Source organism: Herpailurus yagouaroundi, unplaced genomic scaffold (genome assembly GCF_014898765.1).
Source record: "Herpailurus yagouaroundi ecotype Mexico unplaced genomic scaffold, PumYag 140, whole genome shotgun sequence".
NCBI lineage: Eukaryota > Metazoa > Chordata > Mammalia > Carnivora > Felidae > Herpailurus > Herpailurus yagouaroundi.
In genome coordinates, this window is record NW_024412395.1 from 23886623 (window position 1) to 23909877 (window position 23255).

General features: G+C 33.1%; 1 protein-coding gene across 4 annotated transcripts in view; it reads right to left on the reverse strand.

The window, feature by feature from the left end:
• Positions 1-23255, reverse strand: part of LRP1B (LDL receptor related protein 1B) — a 1898953-nt gene that overhangs the window by 262760 nt on the left and 1612938 nt on the right. For all 4 annotated transcript variants that reach the window (XM_040474969.1, XM_040474970.1, XM_040474968.1 and 1 more), the window contains exons 50-56: positions 21763-21885; positions 19877-19996; positions 15339-15467; positions 12113-12235; positions 8539-8679; positions 6986-7173; positions 766-949 (exon numbers count right to left, since the gene is read on the reverse strand). In XM_040474969.1, the coding sequence (XP_040330903.1) occupies positions 766-949; positions 6986-7173; positions 8539-8679; positions 12113-12235; positions 15339-15467; positions 19877-19996; positions 21763-21885 (1008 nt within the window). The remainder of the gene's footprint in view (positions 1-765; positions 950-6985; positions 7174-8538; positions 8680-12112; positions 12236-15338; positions 15468-19876; positions 19997-21762; positions 21886-23255) is intronic.

Sequence of the window (23255 nt, forward strand, 5' to 3'; positions counted from 1 at the left end):
AAAAAAAAAAAAAAAAAAAAAAGAAATGTGACATACATATACATAAGAAGCTAGCAATGCTGTTTGATTCACAGAAAGTGAGGGGGTAGAGACAATATTATGTATCATTTTTTGCTCAGTCATTTATTATATATTGCTTTGCATTATTTTAATATGTGTGATTTTCTCCCCTAATGAATTGTAATATTTTTAAAATTATGGCCCACGTTCTATTAAATTTTCTAATTTGCAAAGTCAAACTCACTACTAGAAACAAAGAGAAGTTTAATAATATTTGCTGAGTCTATGGAAGGATTCAAGTAGTCCTATAGAGCTGATTTATTGCTATTGTTGTCATCATCATTACTATTATCATTATTGACCTTCTTGGCATACTTATATGAGCATGTATGGTATAAGGGAGAAGGAAAGCTATTATAATACAGTCACAATAGGCTCTTTAATAGTCTTGGTCAAGCCTTCTCTTAAGAACCTGTGATGCAGCAGGAAAAAATGCTAGAAATAGTTCTTTTTACCTCTGAGCACTCTCAAAATCTAAAAATCACTTAATAATTCACAAGACCATAATGCGATTTTATTACAAACAGAACAGTTTGTGGACAGCACACAAAATTAGAGTGACATATCCCTATATCAAGGTAAGTAAGGAAGAATTTTGATTTCTCAGAAACAGCAAAGGGGAGTGAATTCAGTAAGAATAGCTATAAAACTCAGAATCCATATGTGTAACTGAGGCTGGATCAGTGGACAAGTTCAATTCCATACCTGAGAGTGATTTGCAGCCATTTGGGTTATCAGGTTGTATTTCATACCCATCTGTACAAAAGCACTTGTAGGTCCCATATGTATTGATGCATTGCTGGCTACACGGAAATCCCAAGGAGCATTCGTCAACATCCACACATGTTTTACCATCATCCTTCAGTTGGAATCCAGGCCAGCATTTGCACTAAAGAATGAGAAACAAGTATAATAATTTCATATCATTGTCACTGTCTTTTCCTATTGGATATCCTGTTAGCATGATTCAAGTAAGAAAATCATTTAAGAATAGATAATGACAGGGTGCCTGGATGGGTCAGTCAGTTAAGCATCTGACTCTTGGTTTCAGCTCAGGTCATGATCTCATGGTTTTATGAGTTTGAGCTCCATATCAGGCTCCATGCTGAGAGCATGGGACTCTCTGTCTCCCTCTCTCTCTGACCTACCCCCACTCATGCTGTCTCTGTGTCTCTCAAAATAAATAAGTAAACTTAAAAAAATAAATTAATTTAAAAAAAGAATAGATAATGGCAAGTCTTTCTGTCTCCAGGGATTAACCTTTAATAAGAATTATGTATATTAAGTAATATTAAAACTAAAAACAAATTCTCCCAAATATCTTCATTTGATCATCCGAGGTTGGCAAGATTTTTATAAAAGTTAACTGACATCATCAAAGCCATGTGGCCATAGCATGGCAAGGACCACAAAACTAGTCAACTTCCTTCATTCTTTTTCTACTGCATTATCTTGACTTTTTAGAAGACTTTAACGATCATAAGAATTAATGATTATGCAGAGCTTTGAAGATTACTAGCATTGGTACATATGCTATTTCAACAGGGTCTTACAGAAATCAGTGATGTAGGTATTATTATTTTTAGTTAACTGATGAGAAGCTAGAGACATACGGGTGAAGTTGCCCGGATAAAGCCAGAGGATTGCTGAGACTGTCTATAACATATACTAAGGCACAATTAATATTGGTCAACTGGGTCTGATCCCATAACTTGGCATGCTGATGTTGTTTGGAGAAATAAAATAATATTAACATAATTTCCCACTATAATTTAATCAATTTTTGTGTCATCAAATCTTTTGTTCAGCATCTATCATGTACTATATGAAACTCTGATGATGATATGCAATATTTACTAACCAGCATATAAATTCTGATGTCACACCATAGTATGTCTTTGCAGTCCCGAAAATAATGACGTACTGTGACTGGTCACTGTCTTTCAGGTCTATATTCAATCTCTGCCAGGCAGCATATGAGAATTATAATTATACAAAATGAATCTATAATTGGCCAGATGATTATGATCATACTATCTTTACCAAGACTCTTTAGCACTTTTGGAATTAAGGAATGTGTGAATATTGAGAAGGACAGTGAGTTAAAAAGAAACCCTAAATCGTTATGAGTAACTGGTATCCAAGAGTTATTCAAAGCAGACATTTAATAACCTAGATTATTTATCTGAGGATAAATGTGATGGCAGATCACATATATCAGAGAGATATATGTGCATTTATTAAATAGTAAGCAAACAATTGAGTTTTTTAAGCACACACACAAAAAAACATTATTTGGTGGAGAGGCCACTTCATCTTCACCCAGAAATGTTCCAAAGCAAACTAAATGGCTGTTACTAAGTTCTTTTATAAGGAATGAATTGCTTTAAGCTCATAATGAATTGCTTAAGCGCTTTCATTGTTAACAATTTACACCAATATTTAGTTAATAATTCTCAGCAATTACAAGTTTTTTTTTTTTTGTTTTATTTTTAAGCCAACAAATCAAAACAAAAGCCACAGCTTGATTTCCTAAACTCTCCTCCTCAAACTCTTACTTTCTTTGAGAAGACATCCTGCTACCTGTTTAAGGAAGTCAGGACAATCAGTGCTTTGCTATGGCAAAGGAAAATGAGGTGATTAATGTCACCTAAGTGTACACTTAAAAATTGTTAAAATGGTAGGGGAGCCTAGGTGGCTCAGTAGGTTGAACGTCCGACTCTTGATTTTGGCTCAGGTTGTGATCTCATGGTTCCTGAGACTGAGCCCCGAGTCATTCCAGCTCTACGCTGACAGCGTGGAGCCTGCTTGGGATTTTCTCTCCCTCTTCCTCCCTATGTCTCTACCCCTCCCTCTCTTTCTGCTCCTCCCTCACTCAGGCTCTCTTTCTCTGTCAAAAATAAATAAATGAAAAAAGTTGGTTAAAATGGTAAATTTTATGTTATGTATATTTTACCACAATTTTTAAAAAATATTTTTTAAAAAACGCAAGTAGAAAATGACAGGATACTAAAATATATCACTGAAAAGGACTGGAGTAGAGATCACTTAGGCCAGAAACCAGAGATCCATAGGCTGACATAAGGCACTGTTGAATTCAAGGAGCACTTTAGGATAAGTGAAAGGAATTTTAATAGAATGTACTGAATTCCTCTCAGAGAGTATTATAAAAGGAAATAAACAGTGTCCTAATTTTAATGGGATTTCTGAAAATCACTTTGAATGGCTAATCAGGTTTATACAACTACTATATCAAATAGAACTACTATATCAAATAGCTTCCACATTTATAGAAAATCAATTTCTTAATGTAAAATTGGCAAAAGTGACTAAATATAGATTTCTATAAACAAATGAAATATGTTTAAGAGGTTATCAGTAAGTTTTTAAAAGATTATTTATTGAAAGAGAAGATTTTTTTAAAAGATCATTTCCCCCAATCCGTTAACCTTGTTTTAACAAAAACATTTTTGCTCCCAAATAACCCAAAGGTCTCAGTGGGACATTCTACCAGACTAGCTTTCATAAGTTGAGTGAAATAAAAGAATAATCATTTGTACCTTCAAAGATAAAAGATGAGAGATTAATCTATCTTGGAAACTGAGTTTTAAATTTTCTCATTTTCATTTACCAAAAAACCCCATTTTTTATGAAAGTGAGATTTATGTATTTTCAATATCATCTTAATTTTTCTCACCATCAAGAATGACTTCAAGTTTTCCTGATTTGTATTAATTTTTATATAGGATCATATAGCTACCAGAAAGAAATACAGCTATCCAAACTTTTCCTATTAAATTCAGAGAAGTTTCTTTGTAGCTTTTTAAGCAATATTTTACAAATATTATTTCTAATACATACATTAAAACTTATTTCTCTCCCAGAAGTACATTTATTTTTACATGGTAAATTATCCTTCACATCAAAATAAGATCCTTGCTTTAGTAAATGTTATTACTCCCTGCTGAATAGTTAGATACATTGTATTTGTCTTACAACAAACGTGCAAATTGTTCACAGTCCATAAGGTCTAAATTTTGCTTTTGTAAGCAATTTTCATTTTATTGCAGAATTTGGTGGAGGATTTATTGCCATGTTCTATAGCTATTGTAATGAAAAATTGGTTACTGGATATTTTTCTCCATTTCCTGGAAAAGAGAAACCATTAAGCTCCCACCCCCCCCTCCCCCCCAATATATAAGCATTTTGTTGTATATAAGGCTTTTTACTCAATTTCCTATCAACAAATTATCATGAATATAAAAATGTGTGTGTATGTATATGTGTATGTATATATATATATATATATATTTTTTTTTTTAACACAATATGTAAAATGTTAGCTTTGAAACTTTATTTAAATCTCTCATTTCTGATTCTGCTTGAATTTTTATATTGGTCTTGTTTCCCCAATACATATTTTATTTTATTCATTAGTTTTGACATGTGTACATATTCAAGAATGCTATTCATAGCAATTCTGTCAGGTATCAGACACAGAGACTTTCTAAATGATTAAATAAATATATTACCTATTTTAACTAGAATTCTCACTTCATTCTATGACCCCTTCTGAGAAGTCAAGGTGAAAATACTGTTCTTTTTAAAGTTATCAACAAACAAGTATTTCTGTATGATGGGTCTTATAAAGTAATTAAAATAGTATGATTTAATATGATGCTCTGGATGATATATATTTCTACCACAGTAGTTTTCTAAATATGGCATTTCTGAGTACTAAGTACTTCTTATATGCAGGCATTATAAAAATACTAAAGCCCATTTGGATGTTACATCAAAAGGTGGTTATCTAATATTCTATAATTATTAGATTTTATCACCATATTTGTTATGACAGATTTTAAATACACGTAGAAAAAATGTAAGGAGATCTACCTTGAAATTTAAGTTTTTAGATAGATGGAAAGATACACAGATGCTAGATAGATGGATGACAGATTCTATGATTTATAGATTCCATAAACATATAGAAATATAGAATATATTATACAGATACAACTAAAGCACTATTTATAAACTCTGCATTGAAATTGTAACTAATTATCTGTAATATTTCTATGACCTGTTCCCTAATATTTCAAGAAACACTTTATATTGATTGTGCATAAGTCACTAATAATATTTTTTTCTGCTCCATTGGGTTTCAAAATATTTATTGCCAAAATTGATTATCTGATAGATATTCATCTCATTAAGAGTTATTTTGGTTCATTGTCTTGTTTCATTTTACCAACAATGCAATGTTATAAGTGACTACATGTGTGTTTTAACTCTGTAAATTAAAAAAAAAAAATGTTTATTTTTGAAAGAAAGAGACAGAGTGTAAGCAGGGGAGGAGCGGAGGGAGAGGGAGACACAGAATCTGAAGCAGGCTCCAGGCTCTGAGCTGTCAGCACAGAGCCCAACATGGGGTTTGAACCCACAAACTGTGAGATCATGACCTGAGCCAAGGTCAGACGCTTAACCAACTGAGCCACCCAGACACCCCTTTAAGTCTATAAATTTAACCAAGTCTTAATACAATATTCAAACTAAAAAAATATTTTTCGTAACAAATGTAGCTTCCTTAGTGTTTTGGTTTTTATCCCTGTTTTGCATAGAGGAAAATGATCATTGTAGTTTTCTGGTTTCATCTACATACAATTAAATCCTATCAATGTAGTTAAATTAATCACAATACCAGAAATTCAGAGATTACAGATGCCAAAGTGGTTGGCTAAATTTACCATTTGACAGAAGTGGCCTATCATGGGATGTCAAGGCTGGCAAGAAAAAAGATACAACATCTTTGCAATATACAAATATTTTCTCTAGCATGCTTTAAAGAAAGCCACAATTTAACCTCTTTAGTAGTGAGAAATGAGACAGTTCTTTCCAAGTAAAGAGTATTTTACAACACTTTCCCTTATAATGAACAGAATCTGCCTCCTAATTTATAATTCCAACCTTCGAAACAAACTCAGACTAGGTTGCTCCCTATTCCAGTACTTCATATATTTGAATACAGATAACAATTCATCTTTGCTCCAGGGAAAACTCCTAAAGGTGTGTGCTCCATACTCCTTATGCTTCTGGATGTACAAATTTGTATACACTACAATTTGTCAAGGTTCCTCTTAAAATGCCCTGTCCATAAGTGTGTATAGTACCCCAGGTGTGTTCTGATCAGTGTGGAATTCAGTAGAATAAAATCTAACCTCTGTAATACTATAATTGGCATTAGACTGAGTCTGTGTTTTAGAGGAGCCTGTCCTATTGCTGATTCAGACAGAACTAGTGTTCACTTAAAAACCGTGACTTCTGAATGAATTGCTCTTCCTAAGATTTCCCCAACCATAATCAAACTTACTGTACAGCTTTAATTTTATGTTCATTTGCACCCTCCTTTCCAACATGAATGAAAAGGAGATGTTTTTAAGAGCTATTCTTGCCAATCAGTTTTGTCAGTGAATCACCCTCCTCAGGAAAATGGTACTAACAAAAGTCAATTAGGATATTAGGCATGATATATTTTTAGTGTACCTGCACTCAGTCCTAATAATTCATGTGTTCTGTTTTTTTTTCTGTTTATATGAAAAATATTGTATTATCCAATGTTGTGGTAGACAGATGCTCAGTCCATTTCACTTCAAAGATGGGAGAAAGAATGAGAGAAGAAATGAGAACTTAAGAGTTGCATACATATTTTTGTGCCACCAACGTGGCAGTATCTCCCTAAACACTGGTCTTCTGTTGATTTTGTTTTTCTTTATGTTCAGCATACATTGAAAATGTTCAACATTTTCATATATCTTCAACAATATTATGATGCATTTTAAGTCTTACAGTTATAGTGGATTAAATAGCGTTCACTATCTCAAATTCTAATGTATCGTGTGATTTGCTATTTTTGATGAGTACCTACCTTGTAACTGACTGGAAGGTCTTGACAATCTTGAGAACATCCACTGACTTTCTTACTCAAACATTCATTTATATGGCAGTTTCTCTCATCCGAGCCATCGCCACAGTCATCCTTATTGTCACAAAGACCTCCACTGGGAATGCACCTGCCATTTTTGCACATAAAAAATGAACTGTTGCATGACTGTTCTGGAAAAAGAAAATAAAACAAATGGAACATAAAGGGCATGCCATTGCTTTATACTACAATTGTTGAAAACATTCATAAATATGATAACTTATCTGTCAAAAATTATGGTAAATATATGTGCATCTACAATTCTCTATACATAGTGTAATATTTTATACACAAAATATAAAAAAAATCAAGGGCAAAATGTACTTTCATGTTCAACACTTATTGAAAATCTTTCTTTGCCATGAAAATTAACAATCAAAATAAGCATCTCTAGTAAAATTAATGGAGCATTTCTGTCTTCACCTATATTGTGAAGATGAAATTTAAAAGTATGATGATAATTTGACATTTCCCTCAAGCCACAGGTCTCTAAGAAATTATATGTCACTAAAAATTAAGAATCTAGAATCGGTAGATATTCCTAAATTCTTTTTCTTCCTGGAAATATAACATTGACATTTTTAAGTCAGGGCATAAAAAGGACATTTGTGGTGAATAACAGTTTTTCCAAATATATCTATGGAAAGGAGTTTAGGTTTTGCAGGTACTTATAACCTGATGAGTTGAATATTACTCATTATCATACATGATAAAAGAAAGCCTATTAGCATGTAAAGTACATGAGAAAAAAGCAATTGGGTTTATTTTAAATATATGACTATGTATTCAGTCTTTGGAATAGTGAAATGATAAATAGACCAAGTTTGGCTATGTATATATTTCTGTTCAAGTGATATGCAATTTATTTCATTGTGCCTAAGTATTACTCATACAGACTTTCTCTCAGTAAATCTCAGCTTATTTTATGTTTAAATTTTCAAATAGGACCATACCAGAAAATTATTTTCACATAATCATGTATTAAGAAAAAATAACTTTTTCAAAGGGGGCAAGGTGATGGATTCATTAAGTTCATTGCCTCAAATCTTTGTATTTTGGCACAGATTTAAATTTCTAAAAGTAGTTTCAAAACATAGTTGATTACTAGGATCCTGCATGGTATCACTTGAAACATCACATGCTTAATTATTTGCATTTTTCCTTGAATATCATACTAGAATGACAATCAGAGTCACAGTTTTGCCATTAAAAAGCAAATGTTGGGGGGCATCTGGGTGGATCAGTCTGTTGGGCGTCTGACTTTGGTTCAGGTCATGGTCTCATGGTTCATGGGTTCGAGTCCCACATCATGCTCTGTGCTGACAGCTCAGAGCCTGGAGTCTGCTTCGGAATCTGTGTCTCCCTCTCTCTCTGCCCTCCCCTCCCCCCAGCTGACACTGTCTCTATCTCTTAAAAATGAATCAACTTTAAAAAATACTTAAAAATATAAAGTAAAAAGCAAATTGTGGAATAAGCATATTATATATTTTCTGTACCTGCACTTTTGCACTTTGGGTTTAAAGGTGCTTCATCAGAATGGTCAGGGCAATCAAAGTCTCCATCACACTGCCATTGAGTACTTAGGAGGCATCGTCCATCAGCACAACTAAATTCTTCCACATTACACTGTCGATATGCTAGAGACAAAAAAAACAAACCTTCTAATTCATATAACAAATACTCATTAAAACTACATCCCCCAATGTACACTATACCTAGTTAACCATGGGAGTTACCCATGTCTCCTATGATAAATGTTTCTAATTTCTTTTGGGAACAGTGGTCATAATGAAGAGATATTTGTGGTTGAAAAGTAGGGTTAAGGGCCAGAAAATAAAGTAAAAAACAAGGCAATCTTAGTGTTTCTGAGTGAGGAAACAGAAATGCAATACTCGAGGATACCATACCATCTCTGTTCACCTATTATCTGTCTTCTAAAAATTTCCCTCTGAATGAAAAACAAGAATAAAGCTATTACATTTTTTCAAGACTAAGCTTGATTAGGTATAGCACCAGAACATATGGATGAAGTGATTATTCTCAGAAGCTGTAATGCTATGTTTGTGTTTGGGAAGCAGTGTTGAAACTGTAAAGACATTGCTAAAATGAAAGAAAAGTAAATTTATAAAGCAATAAAAACAAAACTATTGTAATTATCCTATATATTAATACTTAGAGGTATCAAAAAGCTTTATTCAAATCACAGTATCAACCCATCAATTTTTAATGTTCATATCTATGCCTGTTTGTAAGTAAAACTCATTTGATTTTGAATATTATGAGTATTAGATAGAATTTCTCCTAAGTTTGTTAACAATAAAAACTATCATTTCCATTAAGAAACTTTCTGGTAAATCTGGCAAATATTCTACTTTTGAAAAGAGGGAATAAGATCTGTATGTTTATTAACAAATAGGCAAAATTCCAATTGAAAAATAATTCAACAATGATTATATAATTGAGATGTTTGTCACATAGAATGGCAAAATTAGAGAGTTCTAAAATACTCCAGTTTCCCTGGTCTTTCTTCCCTCCCGTTCCTCACTAGTTCATTCTCCTCAGTCAATAGGTCAATATGTACATTACATTCAAGTCTCTCCCAGACCAGTAACAATAAAAATCCATCCACATAACTCTTAACTATACCTTACTCTTCTTTCCTACTACCCTAGCCAGCGTTTCCTCACTTATCTCCAGCTCTTCCTCAATTCATTAATATCCATTTACACATCTGCCTTCTGAAATTCCTCTTTGAGCTAACAAATACCAAGTGACAAGTGAATTCGAAGGTGTCTCAGACTCTATCTATTTCACCTTCCTTCAGCATTTGATGTTGAGCACACTACCCTGTAAATAATTTCCTAATTTAATATTTATAATCCACTCTCCTGGACATCTTTCTAACTTCACGTTTGCTGTTCCCTTTTATCCTTCTTTCTGTATGAAGTCAACTCCTGTTCCATTCTAAAATATTGCAGGTGAAGCCCTAACTTCAATCTTCAACATGTTGCTTTCCCCTTTTCCTTTCTGCAGTGCTGGGTGTTCTCATTCTTGGCTACATTTTGAATATCATCTTTATGCCAATGACCACCAAATTAATCTTATTTTCCTGGTTATCCTTTGGTTTCTGGAACTAAGTTTTCAAACACTCACTGTACAGCTCCATGTGATTGTCTGATTAACACTTCATATTCAAAGTATCCAAAATTAATTCTTTTTTACATTTCTCTTCTGCATCTGCAAAACTTGGCCCTTAATCTCTTGTGTTCCAAAGTTCATTAATAGTAACACACCATCCACCAAGTCATCCGAGCTAGAAATTCTCCTTTCTCCTCCATATCTGGCCGTAGATGAATTCTGACTCATTCTGTTCTCCTCATTCCACCATTTCTGCCCTGGATTATCATCACATCATTAATCATCAGAACTATTGCAATAATTTTCTAGTTAGCTTACTTTCTCCCTAATGTCTCCCCTCTCCCAGGGTAATATTTCATCCACTCTGCTGAAAAAGATGGTCCTGAAACATATTTTGACTGTGGCATTTCCCTATTTCAAATGTGTGTTGCCAACTAGGAGCCAAATAATTAAAAACAAATTCCTTAACAAATATTCCAGACTTTTTAGAATCCAGCTTCAACTTCTAACTTACCTCAGAAAAGACTAATTGTATTCTTCAACCATGTCAATTTACAGTCATTTGTAAACATACAAAGAACTTTCTATGTGTGCAGAACTATTCTTAGCACTTTACAAATATTAACTTAATTCTCTTAACATCCTTAATATAGATATATTATACATTATATATATATTATACATTATATATATATATATATTTAAAATAGATGAAGAATTTGGGTACAAAAAGGTGAAATAACTTTTCAAAGATCACACAGACAGTAAGGGGCAGGGCCAGGATCTGGACCCAGGCTGTCTGCCTCTAAGGTCCAAGCTTTTAACCACTGTGTATGTTCTCTACCATCCAAATATGACTTTCTCTAACAATCCTTGCTTCTTTATTCTTTAGTGACTCAAAAATTATTCTCTCAGCTTTGCTCCCATGTATTGTGATTCTTATTGCCATCTGACAATGTGTGCTATTTTTCTATATTGTATTTCTGATCTTCCTGTTTGTCTGCAATTTCTTCTATCTCTGTCTCATTCATCTCCATATCAACTGAGTAAGTGTCTAACAGAGGGAAGGTATTCAATCAGAATTAATTGTACTTCTGATTAACACCTTGAGTTATGATGTATCTTTTAAAACATCACATTGAATCCATGACTTAATGGTGAAATGATCATAAAAACTGGTATCCAATGATTTCTATCAGAGACTGCTATCAAAAACCAAGGCTATAGATACAACACAGGAAGAACAAAAGAGGGCACTAAATCTACTGCCTTTCATCATTATATGTGGATTTTAATGCTTTTCATTTTACATTTACTCATGTATGTATTTAAGTTTTTTTTTCTTCTTACAAAAATACTAGGTTCATGTAAGAATTCAATTTCAACTAGGAATTTTTAATGATTTTCACTACAAAAGTTATATTTGTATTTGTGTGCATATTATATATGTACTGGTCCTATAAATATATATGCAATAAGATAAATTTTATCATTATATTATTCAATTTTAACAAATAAGTGTACATGTAAAAGGATAAGGTGAAAGGAAAATATTACGTATCCAATTTCTCTGATAGTTGTGAATTCTTTTTTTTTCTCACTCAAGTATTTCATTTGGCTATAAGACTGACCTAGCTAGCCATATATTGTCTTTAAAGTTTAAAGCACTTTAAACCAAAAACATTTTCATAAACATTTTCCTGTGTGGCTCCTAATAAGAATATGCTACACGTAGGCATGATCTCCAAGTCAATGTGTAATTAAGCTAGAGCTTAAAAAAGTTATTGTGGCGCATCTATATATGACTGAGTTTACATGTCCTTAGTGCATAAAGAAATGTGTTGTTCTTGTATTTACGTATTTCTTAAGATATCTTAAAAGATTCTTACTCAGCCTGACAACATCTTCTATGAAAAGTTTGGGTATACTTACCGCACTGCAGTGACTCATCGGAGCCATCTCCACAGTCATCATCATGGTCACAAACAAACTGCTTGGGGATGCACACTTTATTATGACACATGAAAGCATTTTCATCACATGTATTATTGGGAGCTAATAAAGATACCACAAAAAATAAAGTTAGATGAGTACCTATTTCATCTCCCCCCACCTTAGGACTTTGGGGAATGTATGCTATTATACTCAATAATTCATAGTTATTTACAAAAAAAGAAAAGTTTGCTCAATATTCCATTCATAATATATATATGGACATACATATAAATTCATAATATATATTAACATGCATATATTTATATATGAAATATATGAACGCTGATTCAAAGTTTTAGTATTAATACATTCACCAATTCCACAGTGACCCTGAAATTTCAGGCCATTTAGCAATTTGTAAGTTTGCTAAAGGATGAATTCAAAAGTTCATAAGTGATAAAAAAATCATTCAACTGTAATAATGTGGCTGGGTTTTTTCTCTCCTTATGCCTGCAGGATTGCTAGTGAAGTGATAAAAACCTTGCTTCTTTGTGAAAAATGAACCTGAAAAGACTACCGAGTGCTAATGCTCATGATGGAAGTGAAAAGAAAACATCAAAATAGCTAAGAAAACTATTGTTTCAAAGATGAAAATAAAACTGGGGTGACTTTGGGATATTGAAATAGGTTAAGATCTATGGTCTGATAAGCCCAATAAGTAAGTACCACATCAAATTAAGAATACTGATCCATGAAATGGAATACTGATTCTTTCGGAACCCTGATTCATGAAAACAATGCTCTAACAAGGGTCCTAACCAATGGGGAAAATAGTTGACCAAAATGTCCAATAACCTTCAGCAAAAGTTCAAAAACTGGTAAGTTTTGCAGAGTAAATAAACTTTAGTACTATATGCATGGAATCATAGTGGTTTAAAGAGATCATTTAAATATTTTCAATTACTTTGTCTAATATTTAAAAGATTAATGTATGTTAGGACTCAAGGTTGTTTGAGATATTTTGAATATAAAAAATCTGCTATAGAATAGATGCTAACTAAACTTATTATAGTAATTACTGTAAAATATCACATAGACCAAACCATTATGTTGTTTACCCAAAACTCATATAATGTTATATGTCAATTATATCTCACTTTTAAGTAAAATAAAAAAAGAATCTGATATATGTCACTATAGTATACTAGAAAGAGAAAGGTTTTGCAAAAAGTCACTCTGCTTCTTATGATTTATATCTTATGGAAGGTTTTTACTTTCTTGTTTTATCTGTTTCTTTATTCACTTAACGGGAATGATAAGATCTATCTGATAAACTTCTTGCAAGAACCAGATAAGGTATATGAAGCAGATCAGCTTATTTTAGGTACTCAGTAAATTCCCAGGTGCTATTTAAATTCTCATCTATTTAACAACTATTTTTGCCAGATTCCCAAAAACATTTCACTGAGATACTGTGGGAATTCAATAATGTAAATAAAACAACTTAACAATATAATTGACATATAATGGGCACTTGAAAAAATTTACATGCCTTCTAACTCCCCCCACCACATCCATGTCTTAATAGGTACTTCTCTCTACTTAGAATAACTCTCTTTTTTCTCTTTGTCCTTCATTACAAAGATAATGTTATTTCTTTTCCTTGAAATCCTTCTGTGACACTTTTACCCTTTGTTATATAATATTTCTTTGTGATGACCTAGTATCTTCTATATTTAATTTGATATTTAAAGTATTATAATTATTCTTTTACCCATATTCAAAAAAGGAAATCTCTGCTTTCAAGTCTGTAATGACTACAACAGAGATATGAGTAAGTAAAACAAAAAGGATTCCTTGGATTTAATCAAGTGTAACTTATTTCCAACAAATTTGTTTTCAAAAAAGATATGGAAGCCATGTAGAAGTAGCATTAAAACTTCCCATTATAATCATAGTAAAATTCAGTTACTAATAACTCCGCTAACTTTGAACTCTGTGACAGTTATATAACTCAAGTGAATTATGCCAATTCTAATACATGAATTATTCTTTAAAACACCAAGCAACAGAGGCTTATTTGGCATTAACGCTTTCAGGTCACTTGAGTACAATTTGTTGTACTTTAGCATAATTTACTTAACAGCACCCATGTGGTCCAAAAGTGTTAATATGTCTCCCAGAGTGTTAACTTACTACAATAGCAATAGTATACTGGGGCCATCTGGATCACTGAATTGATGCATAATCCTTTGTTATGTAGCCCTCAGTGGCCCCATTGACCTTTACAGACACACATATCGGTTTCAAGATCAAAGTGAACTATTCTATAATAGCATGAGTTTTGAACACATAGGCCTGCCTCATAGTTTTCTTTTTCTTTCTCCACTTTAACTACCCCGTCCACTCATATATACATACCCACACAGACACACACCTATATTATGGCTTCAAATACAGTTTTAAAGACCTGAAGACAGGTCATTGGAGAAATGATTGGCAGAATTCATTTTAATGGCCAGAATTCACAGCACTGTTTCTGACAACTTGCTCAGCTCAATGGATCCCCTATGTGACCTTGGGACAGTTTTCAAATATTCAGGTCCCTCATTCTCTTGATCATGCAAAAGATTTTATCTAAATTTTTACTACTAATTCTGTGAACATTTCCTGAGGTGACCAAGAGTCAGAAACTTAGTAAATTGTTTGACCTCCAAAGGTGTTCCCCTGATCCCCCAGCCTCATTCAGCTATATCCATACTATTTTTACCTGACCTAAGGGTTAATACCCTCTCCGCAGGACTAATAGGTGTTTACTGACCTTCTGATCAGTAGTTATTTGGGATCACATCAGTCATTTATAGAGTGTCTGTAATAGGCAACCTAAAACACTTTGTGGGGGTGGGGTTCTAAAAAGAAAATAACAAATCTACTATAGTCACACAACATCAGATAGCTACATAATCTCAGAAGAGAAGAGATGGGTCTGTGTTCATCAGAATGGTTTTTAAATGGGTAATCCCAGTGTGCATGTTTGAAAATCTCCGGACAGTAGCTGGTTAGAGGGGTTGCTGAACTACTCTGATGACAACATCCCACCTGATTAATTCTGGTACTATGTATGAGTCCAGGGAGTGGGAAAGTGAGAGAAAATGTGAGATGATAAATACTACAAAAGCAAGAGTCTGAGCGTGCTGCGGCAGCTTTCCTTCACGTGTCTTACCACAGCCTGCTGTGGAGAGCTCATCACTTCCATTTGGACAGTCCCTTTCACCATCACAAAGCCAGTGCCGTGGCACACAGGCATGGGAGCCCTGACAGCTGAACATGTCAGTTGCACAGGTGGCAGTGCCTGAAACCCAAGGAAAGAATGCCATTAAGATCACTGCATGTCTGCTGGGGAAGTCTAACATTTATATTTCCCTTAGAAAGAAAGGACACAGAAGAATGTTGCTAACAAGGAAGAGATTGTAGCTATTTGGAATCATTAGATAGCATCCTTCTCCTACAGATGTTTACACATTTTCCTCCCAGAATGCATTTCTTCCTAATTGCAAGTGTTTGATTTCTTAAGGCTACATGGCAGAAAACAATAAAGATCTTTTCTGCTTGTAAGATGTAGCAAAGCATAGATATGTCATAGACTTGTGAATAAACTTTGATAACATTTATAAAAGACAGAACCTATAAGGATAATAATAATAGTAATAGTTATAATAACAATGTAATGATAATAATGAAATTTTTATTGCTTAATATATGCTAGGCACATAATATATTCACTCATTTAATTTTTGCAGTAATCCCAGCCAGTAGACTATTCTTAGCCTTATTTCACTGAAAGAAAACTGAGCCTCAGAGAAGTTGAAAGTCCCACAGGTTGAGCTAGGAGTCCAAAACTCTTCTGATTGCTAAGCACCTTCTCTTAACCACTAATGTTATGACTGTTACTCCCCACCTTGTGTTGGCTGAAAAGAATAAAGGTATGCATGTTCCTTTTTTTCATACACACTTAATAAATAGAATTTACCTTTGCTCTGTCAATTCAATGTCCCTTTAGATGTATGATGTTTTTCAGATGTATACAGAGAGAAAAAAAATGCTTGCTGACTTTCACTATACATTCAAAGGGTCATGGTGGTTTCTTTGTTTCTCCTTATGTGGGTATAGGGTAAACATATGAAACAGAACATGATTATTTCTCATGATATTTTCCTAGCTCCTGCTTTTATTTATATAACATGTTTGTTGAATGAATCAGTTACATGACCCTCAAATCATGTTCTAACTTTTCTTTAACTTCATTTTCCTGAGAGCAAAAGCTGCCCATAGAAAGGTACTAGAAAGAAAGAAAGAAAGAAAGAAAGAAAGAAAGAAAGAAAGAAAATGAAGAAAACACATTGTTAGAACTATTAAAAAAAAAAAAAGCTATTATCTCCAGGAATAAAATACAATACGACTGAATGGAGTGAAGAGAGATATTTGTTTCCAAACATTTAAAGCAGTGACCAACATGCTTTCATTATATAATTATCATCTTTCTTTTCAGCTGTAGAGTTGCTAGGAGCAGAAAATGCTTTTCAAGGCAATGTTTTCAAAACGGCAGGGCAACAGGGTGCCCATATAAAACCCCTTGAGGATTTTCTCCTTCATAAACATGACTGTCCTTCACATATACTTTAGCTTAGAAGACAGGATGGCAAGTGAATGTAGAAAAGTCCTCCAGGTAATTCACATGTGCTCATTTGATTGGGGATCAGTGCTAATAGAATGAGGTTTAATATGATATCTATTCCTGGAAGAAATCATAAAAAATCTATTAAATAAATGTTGCTTTCATTTAAAAATGGATTCACCTGCTAACTATTATGTCTTTAGTACCTTCTATAATAAAATTATCTTCCTCCAGAATTTATTTTTATACTATTCCTCATAATGATCTATCTTTTCAAACTTGCCATTAGAATATAAAGTGTCACTTTTACTATTATACTCTCAATTAGTGCTTTAATTTCCATAATATTTTTGTTATTTAGCTTGAGTTTTAAAAAAAAAAAAAAGGTATTCTCCCTAGTAAGGAATTTTTGGTGCATGTGAAACTCCTTGTCTACTTTCCGATTATCACCCAATTTATTCTCAAGGTAGGCATAATAGATATAACATCAATTTGCTATTGAGAAATCTAATTCGCTATGACCTTGGAGAAGACTAGTGTTTGAGCTTCACTATTTGTAAAATGAGGGAAATGACTAGATAATTACTAAGACACCTCAAGCTATAAAATGGCATAAAGCTCTTTGCAGCTAATTTCCTGACTCCCTTGATAGTATTCAATAGATTCTGTGTTAAGAGCATGCCAAAACATCATAGTCAATTGGAAAGAAAATGGGCCAAAGAAAAAACTCATGGCATCATTCCACAGTTACTCCTGCCATCTGGAGACACATTGCCTTCTTCAGGGAAATGAATTCCAGGAAAGGAAGACAAGCTGAAAGATTTCCACCAGATCCATCTTGGGTACGTGCTCAGATATTATATTTGATTGGTAAGAGTTACTATCCCATTTAGGAAATCCTCCAGAAATCTGAATTCTGGTCCTAGCTCTGTCATTACTGATTACTGATTCTCTGAGTGACCTAAAGCAATTTATTAACTAAAAGGGATCCTCAGATTCCAAGTCAGAACCATTATTATGTTTATTAAGAAAGGTTGTGCTTACAGCCCATATTAGAATATTTAAAGATGAAGATTAAGAATCTACATTTTTGGGGCACCTGGGTGGCTCAGTTCATGATCTCAAAGTTTGTGAGTTCGAGCCCCGCGTTGGGCTCTGTGCTGACAGCTCAGAGCCTGGAGCCTGCTTCAGATTCTGTGTCTCTCTCTCTCTACCCCTCCTCTGCTCATGCTCTGTGTCTCTCTGTCTCTCAATAATAAATAAATGTTAAAAAAATTAAAAACAGAATCTACATTTTTAACAAACTTCTAAGAAGAATATTTTGCGCACTTAAGGTTGTGAACCACTGAGACAAATTATTTATAAAGTTTCTTTCCAAACCTACTATATTAGATTCAGTTCATTCAATGATACTTGCTCTAAAGATTTTGTATGTGTCACCAGCTTAGCAGTTAGCATATAAAATACAACCTGTAAGTAAATTAAACAGACAGGTTTTGACAACAGGTAAACATGTCCATTACCATTTTAATTATTTAAAAAGTTATCAGCACATTGATAGATGTAGATTGGCAATAATACTCTGAAAAAGAACATTTATACTGTATACATTGATTCATGATAGATGATCACAATAGTTACATAAGGGAGATTTTTTGTACCCTCTTAATAGGTAGCAAAAATGCAGATGTGGGATAATTCAGCTCTGTATAATTGCATAAGCTTTATACCTTCTATTTTGCTGTGTCCACTCAGAAAAGACAGAGGTATCAATTGAGCACTTTGGTGTAGGGTGAAACAAAAGGTCAAATCCAAGATGATTTTAGTGACTGGCAACATGTTCACCTCATTGTAAGTAGGTGATTCTTTTGTTAAAATTAAAACAAAATTAATAGCAAAGAGGAAAAAGTAGTTAAAAGCCACTGGTGAAACATCTAATTGATTACTGATTTCTTTTTCCTTTCAGAGCTTTTCTATAGTGATCCTTCTGTATTTATCTGCCGCATAACTGTTTCAGCTATGTAAACAAAAGATAGATTTGGGGTGGCTTAAATACAAGAAAATAAATTGCCTGCTTTCAGGGGACATCTCTAATTTTATGTTGTTTACAAACAACTTGAATAGTATAAAATCCTATCAACCTGTCTCAGTGGAAGGGACCTAAAAGGCCACAACTACTGAAATTTAAAAATGGTGTTAAGTACACCTAACTCTGTACATGCACCTTATTCTATGACTCAGGTCCTTTTCTCTCTAAAATAAGGATGATAAAAGCTATGAAATAGGGCTAATACAATGAGTAAAGATTTTATGCCTATAATACAAACATGCAAATAGAAACAGATCAGAAAGATAAACACAAAGACACATAAATAAATAGTAGAATGCCTATCCATTTGTAATAAATTTATACAGACTAGATCACTTCCTTCTTTTTCCCCTTAAAAAATTAAGCTAGTAATCCCATTTAAGTTATTTGTTAAATGTTTGTGATTATTTGAAAGCAATTACACTGGCTATGTAGTTGATACATAGTGGGACATTCTATCTCTAATCCTAGAAAGCTGTTTATTGAAGTACACTTAAAAATATATAAATATCCCCCTTCTTTACTATCTATTGAAAACAATCCACTAATAACAGTCACTATAATACATATATACAAACATAAATAGTGTGGGTAGCTTGTGACAGTGCAAATCAGTATATTTTTGAGGGCCACTTAGCAATACATATCATGAGCCATGAAAAATGTTTGATTATTTGATCCAAGTATTCTCAGTCATTGAGATCTATTCCAAAGAAGTAATTGAATACTAAAAAAAAATAAAATAAAATTTGCAAATGTATTCATTGTGAATATTCAGGAAAAATCCTAAAAACTGAATAACTGTGTATGTAAAAATAGTAGAAGGACAGGTTGTCATTAAAATAATAAAACCAGCTACATGGAAATGTATATGTAAATTTAAATTAAATTTAACAGAGTAGAAAACAGAGTTTCATGTTTTTGATTGCTCTAAAATTGTAGTGCACATATATCATATGCCTAAGAATTGAATGAGAACACAAAAGAAACAACTCACCGCAAATGCTATCACTTTCATCTAATCCATCTCCACAATCGTCCTCTCCATCACAAATCCAGTGTTTAGATATACATTTTTGTGCAGAACAAGCAAATTGGTTCCAAGAACAAGAAGAATCTAGACAACAAACAAAAATGTTTGCTTTAGATGCAAAAGAAAAAAAAATCATGTGAGACCATCTTAGGACAGATCTGACAGTGAGAAAGTCCTTCCTTTAGATTTCACTAAAATCAATTGTCTTATAATAAAACAAGCCAAATTTGTCTTCTCTACTACAGCTCTATAAAATTTTGACAACAGCCTGCTTATTCCCGCTGAGTGTTCAGGTTATGCAACATTTTTCCTCCCACAGAACTTTCACAGAATTATGCTGGCCACTCTCCCCTAAATATATATTCCAGGGAGTCATTAAAAAATTCAACATCTGGTACATAGATATAAAACAAATATTCCAAGTGTGGTCTAGTCATCCGTCCTAATTTTTAATTGATTTTTGAACAACTAGAGAAAAAATGCTTCTAAGGCAAGATCACAATATGCTATATTCACCAGCATATATGTTTGTTTATAATGATGAGGTGACTAAGGGGCTTTTAGCTCAAAGACAAGCCACCAGTTTTACACCCCTACGTACTAAACCTTAAGTGTTTTTACTTTTCTCTCTTAGGGACACTTAAGGCTGACTAATAACATCCAAATTCATTGGCATGGTGGCTTGTATTTTACTACCAAATTATGCATTTATAATAGTGTACTCCATTTATTTCCAAAGTCAGGTTTGTGATTTTTCTCCTTCACCCTTGGCCTATTCCTCCACTCAGCCTATTTATTACCAGGCAAAATCCAAAATAAAACCCTTCCAAATTCAAGTGTTCCAAGTGTAAATGAAAATAAAAATAGACATTTGATTTTGATCCTATAAATTATTTAATAACCTTGCATCTTTATTTAAAATATTCACTTAGAAGACCTGTTGAGAAGAGTTTAGAAAAACTGAAGCCTGGAAAAAATGAAACTAAAGAAAGTACAACCGTATAATGGCTTCCTGTCCAGAAACTATGAATCTACATAAACTATTTGTAAAGTTCTCTGTTAATCCTGTTCAGAATCTGGCTCTAATGTAAAGATATATAGCATCTTAATCAAACAAAATGCACCTTCATATTTCATGATGACATTTACTTTTAGAGGAGTTTGACATTTCATAGAAGATCCATTTTTAATCTTTTCCTCTACTTTGTCTATTCACCACAGTGTACGTTATTTGTGTTAAATGAAAATAATGAATATATGCTTTGTTTCCCTGTAGGAAATTTCTTTGGCCTAGAAATTACAAAATCCATAAATTCTATAAAATAAATTTTCAAAGTGCTGTCTTGCCTTGCCAAGTAAAATGAAATGTACACATGAGAAATTAGGAGGTTAGATGCTGAGAGATGAGATTTTGAGGAAATACAAATTTAAGTAAACTATTTAAAACAATACATGTAATTAATAGAAACATTTAGAATAACAATGTTAATAGGTAGGCAGAGTATAATGAGTAGTGTGAACTAAAACCTTATTTTTTATAGCAGAAAGTAAATATATTAGCATTTCAAGTTAATAAGTCAGAAAATAAAGGTGTACCATTTAGATTGATAAAGATAACCATTAATGTTAAAATAAAAGGCTGGGACAGGAGATTGTTATTCTTTATTATAAGTTCTGTTCTATTTTAATTTTTATCATTTTGTATTATTTAATAAAAATGAAAATTGTTAAAATCAATTAGCAACATTTTTTATAAAATTCCTATGTAAAAAAGAGAACATCAGCATATAAGTAGTAATAAGGCATACAGAAAAAGACAGAATGTCACAGAGCAAGATAGAATGTCTCACCACAGTGGAACTCATCAAGTCCATCCTCACAATCTTTCTGACCATCACATATCCAGGTATTCAAAATACACCTTCCACTAGGACAACCAAAATAGTTTTCTTCACATTTATGTTTGTTTTGAACTGTGATAAAATACAGAATGTAATGTTAAATAATTTAAATTAATCTTAGCTTCCACAATGTTAGGTAGATAATAAAACAGAAATACTCTGTAAACTGGAAGAGATAAAGAACAAAAAATCTTAAATAAAAGCTGAGATGGTCTCTTCAAGAATGTCAAGGTCATGGGTGTCTGGCTAGTCCAGTTGGTAGAGCATGAGACTCTTGATTCAGGGTCATGAGTTCAAGCCCCACATTGGGTGTGGAGCCTACTTAAAATAAAATTTTATATATATTAGGGGCACCTGGGTGGCAAAGTCAGTTGGCTAAGCATCTGACTTTGGCTCACGTCATGATCTCATGGCTCATGAATTCAAGCCCTGTGTTGGGCTCTGTGCTGACAGTTCAGAGCTTGAAGCCTGCTTTGGATTCTGGGTCTCCATCTCTCTCTGCCCCTCCCCTGCTTGCACTTTCTCTCTCTCTCTCAAAAATAAACATTAATTATTTTCATTTATATATATTACACACACATATACATATACATATACAAAAGAATGTCAAGGTCATGAAAACCAAGGAAAAACTAAAACAAGACAAAACAAAAACTGGCACAGACCAGAAGGGACTAGGAAGATATGATAATCAAATCCAATACAGGATTGGATCAGGATTGGATCCTGGATCAGAAAAAAGATAATGGAAAAATTTGTTAAATACAAATAATGTGGAGTACCATTAATTAAAATAAAATAGAATAAAATAAAACAAAACAATAAAACAAAATAGAACAAAATAAAACAAAATAAAACAGATAATTATGAAGTTAATGGGACTAAGGCTAAAGAATAATTTTTGGCGGAAAATATCTGTAATTCTATATTCATAAAGATGAATAACATTACAAAAACATTAGTGGGTCTTTACTGAGAAAGTGTGGGCTGGGTGTTCCTATTGTCTTGTATTCAGAGTATGCTTTGACAAGGTTTATATAAGCATTCTGTGCTGTAAAAAGAAAAACAATTTACAATGGAATCTCTAAAAATGTTATCTCTTACATAAATATCTTGAAAATAAGTATCTGCATGCAAAGTTACTTTGTAAATTACATATTTTGTAGACTGTGGAGTATTGTTATTATCATTTCTTTTTTTTTTTTTTTCATCTTTTTCAATGTTTATTTATTTGTTTTAAGAGACAGAGGGATAGAGCATGAGTGGGATAGGGGCAGAGAGAAAGAGGGAGACACAGAATCTGAAGCAGGCTCCAGGCTCCAAGCTGTCAGCACAGAGCCTGATGCAGGGCTCAACCCCATGAACTGTGAGATCATGACGTGAGCCGTAACCAACTGAACCACCCAGGCACCTCTTGTTATTATCACTTCTAAGAGAGCATA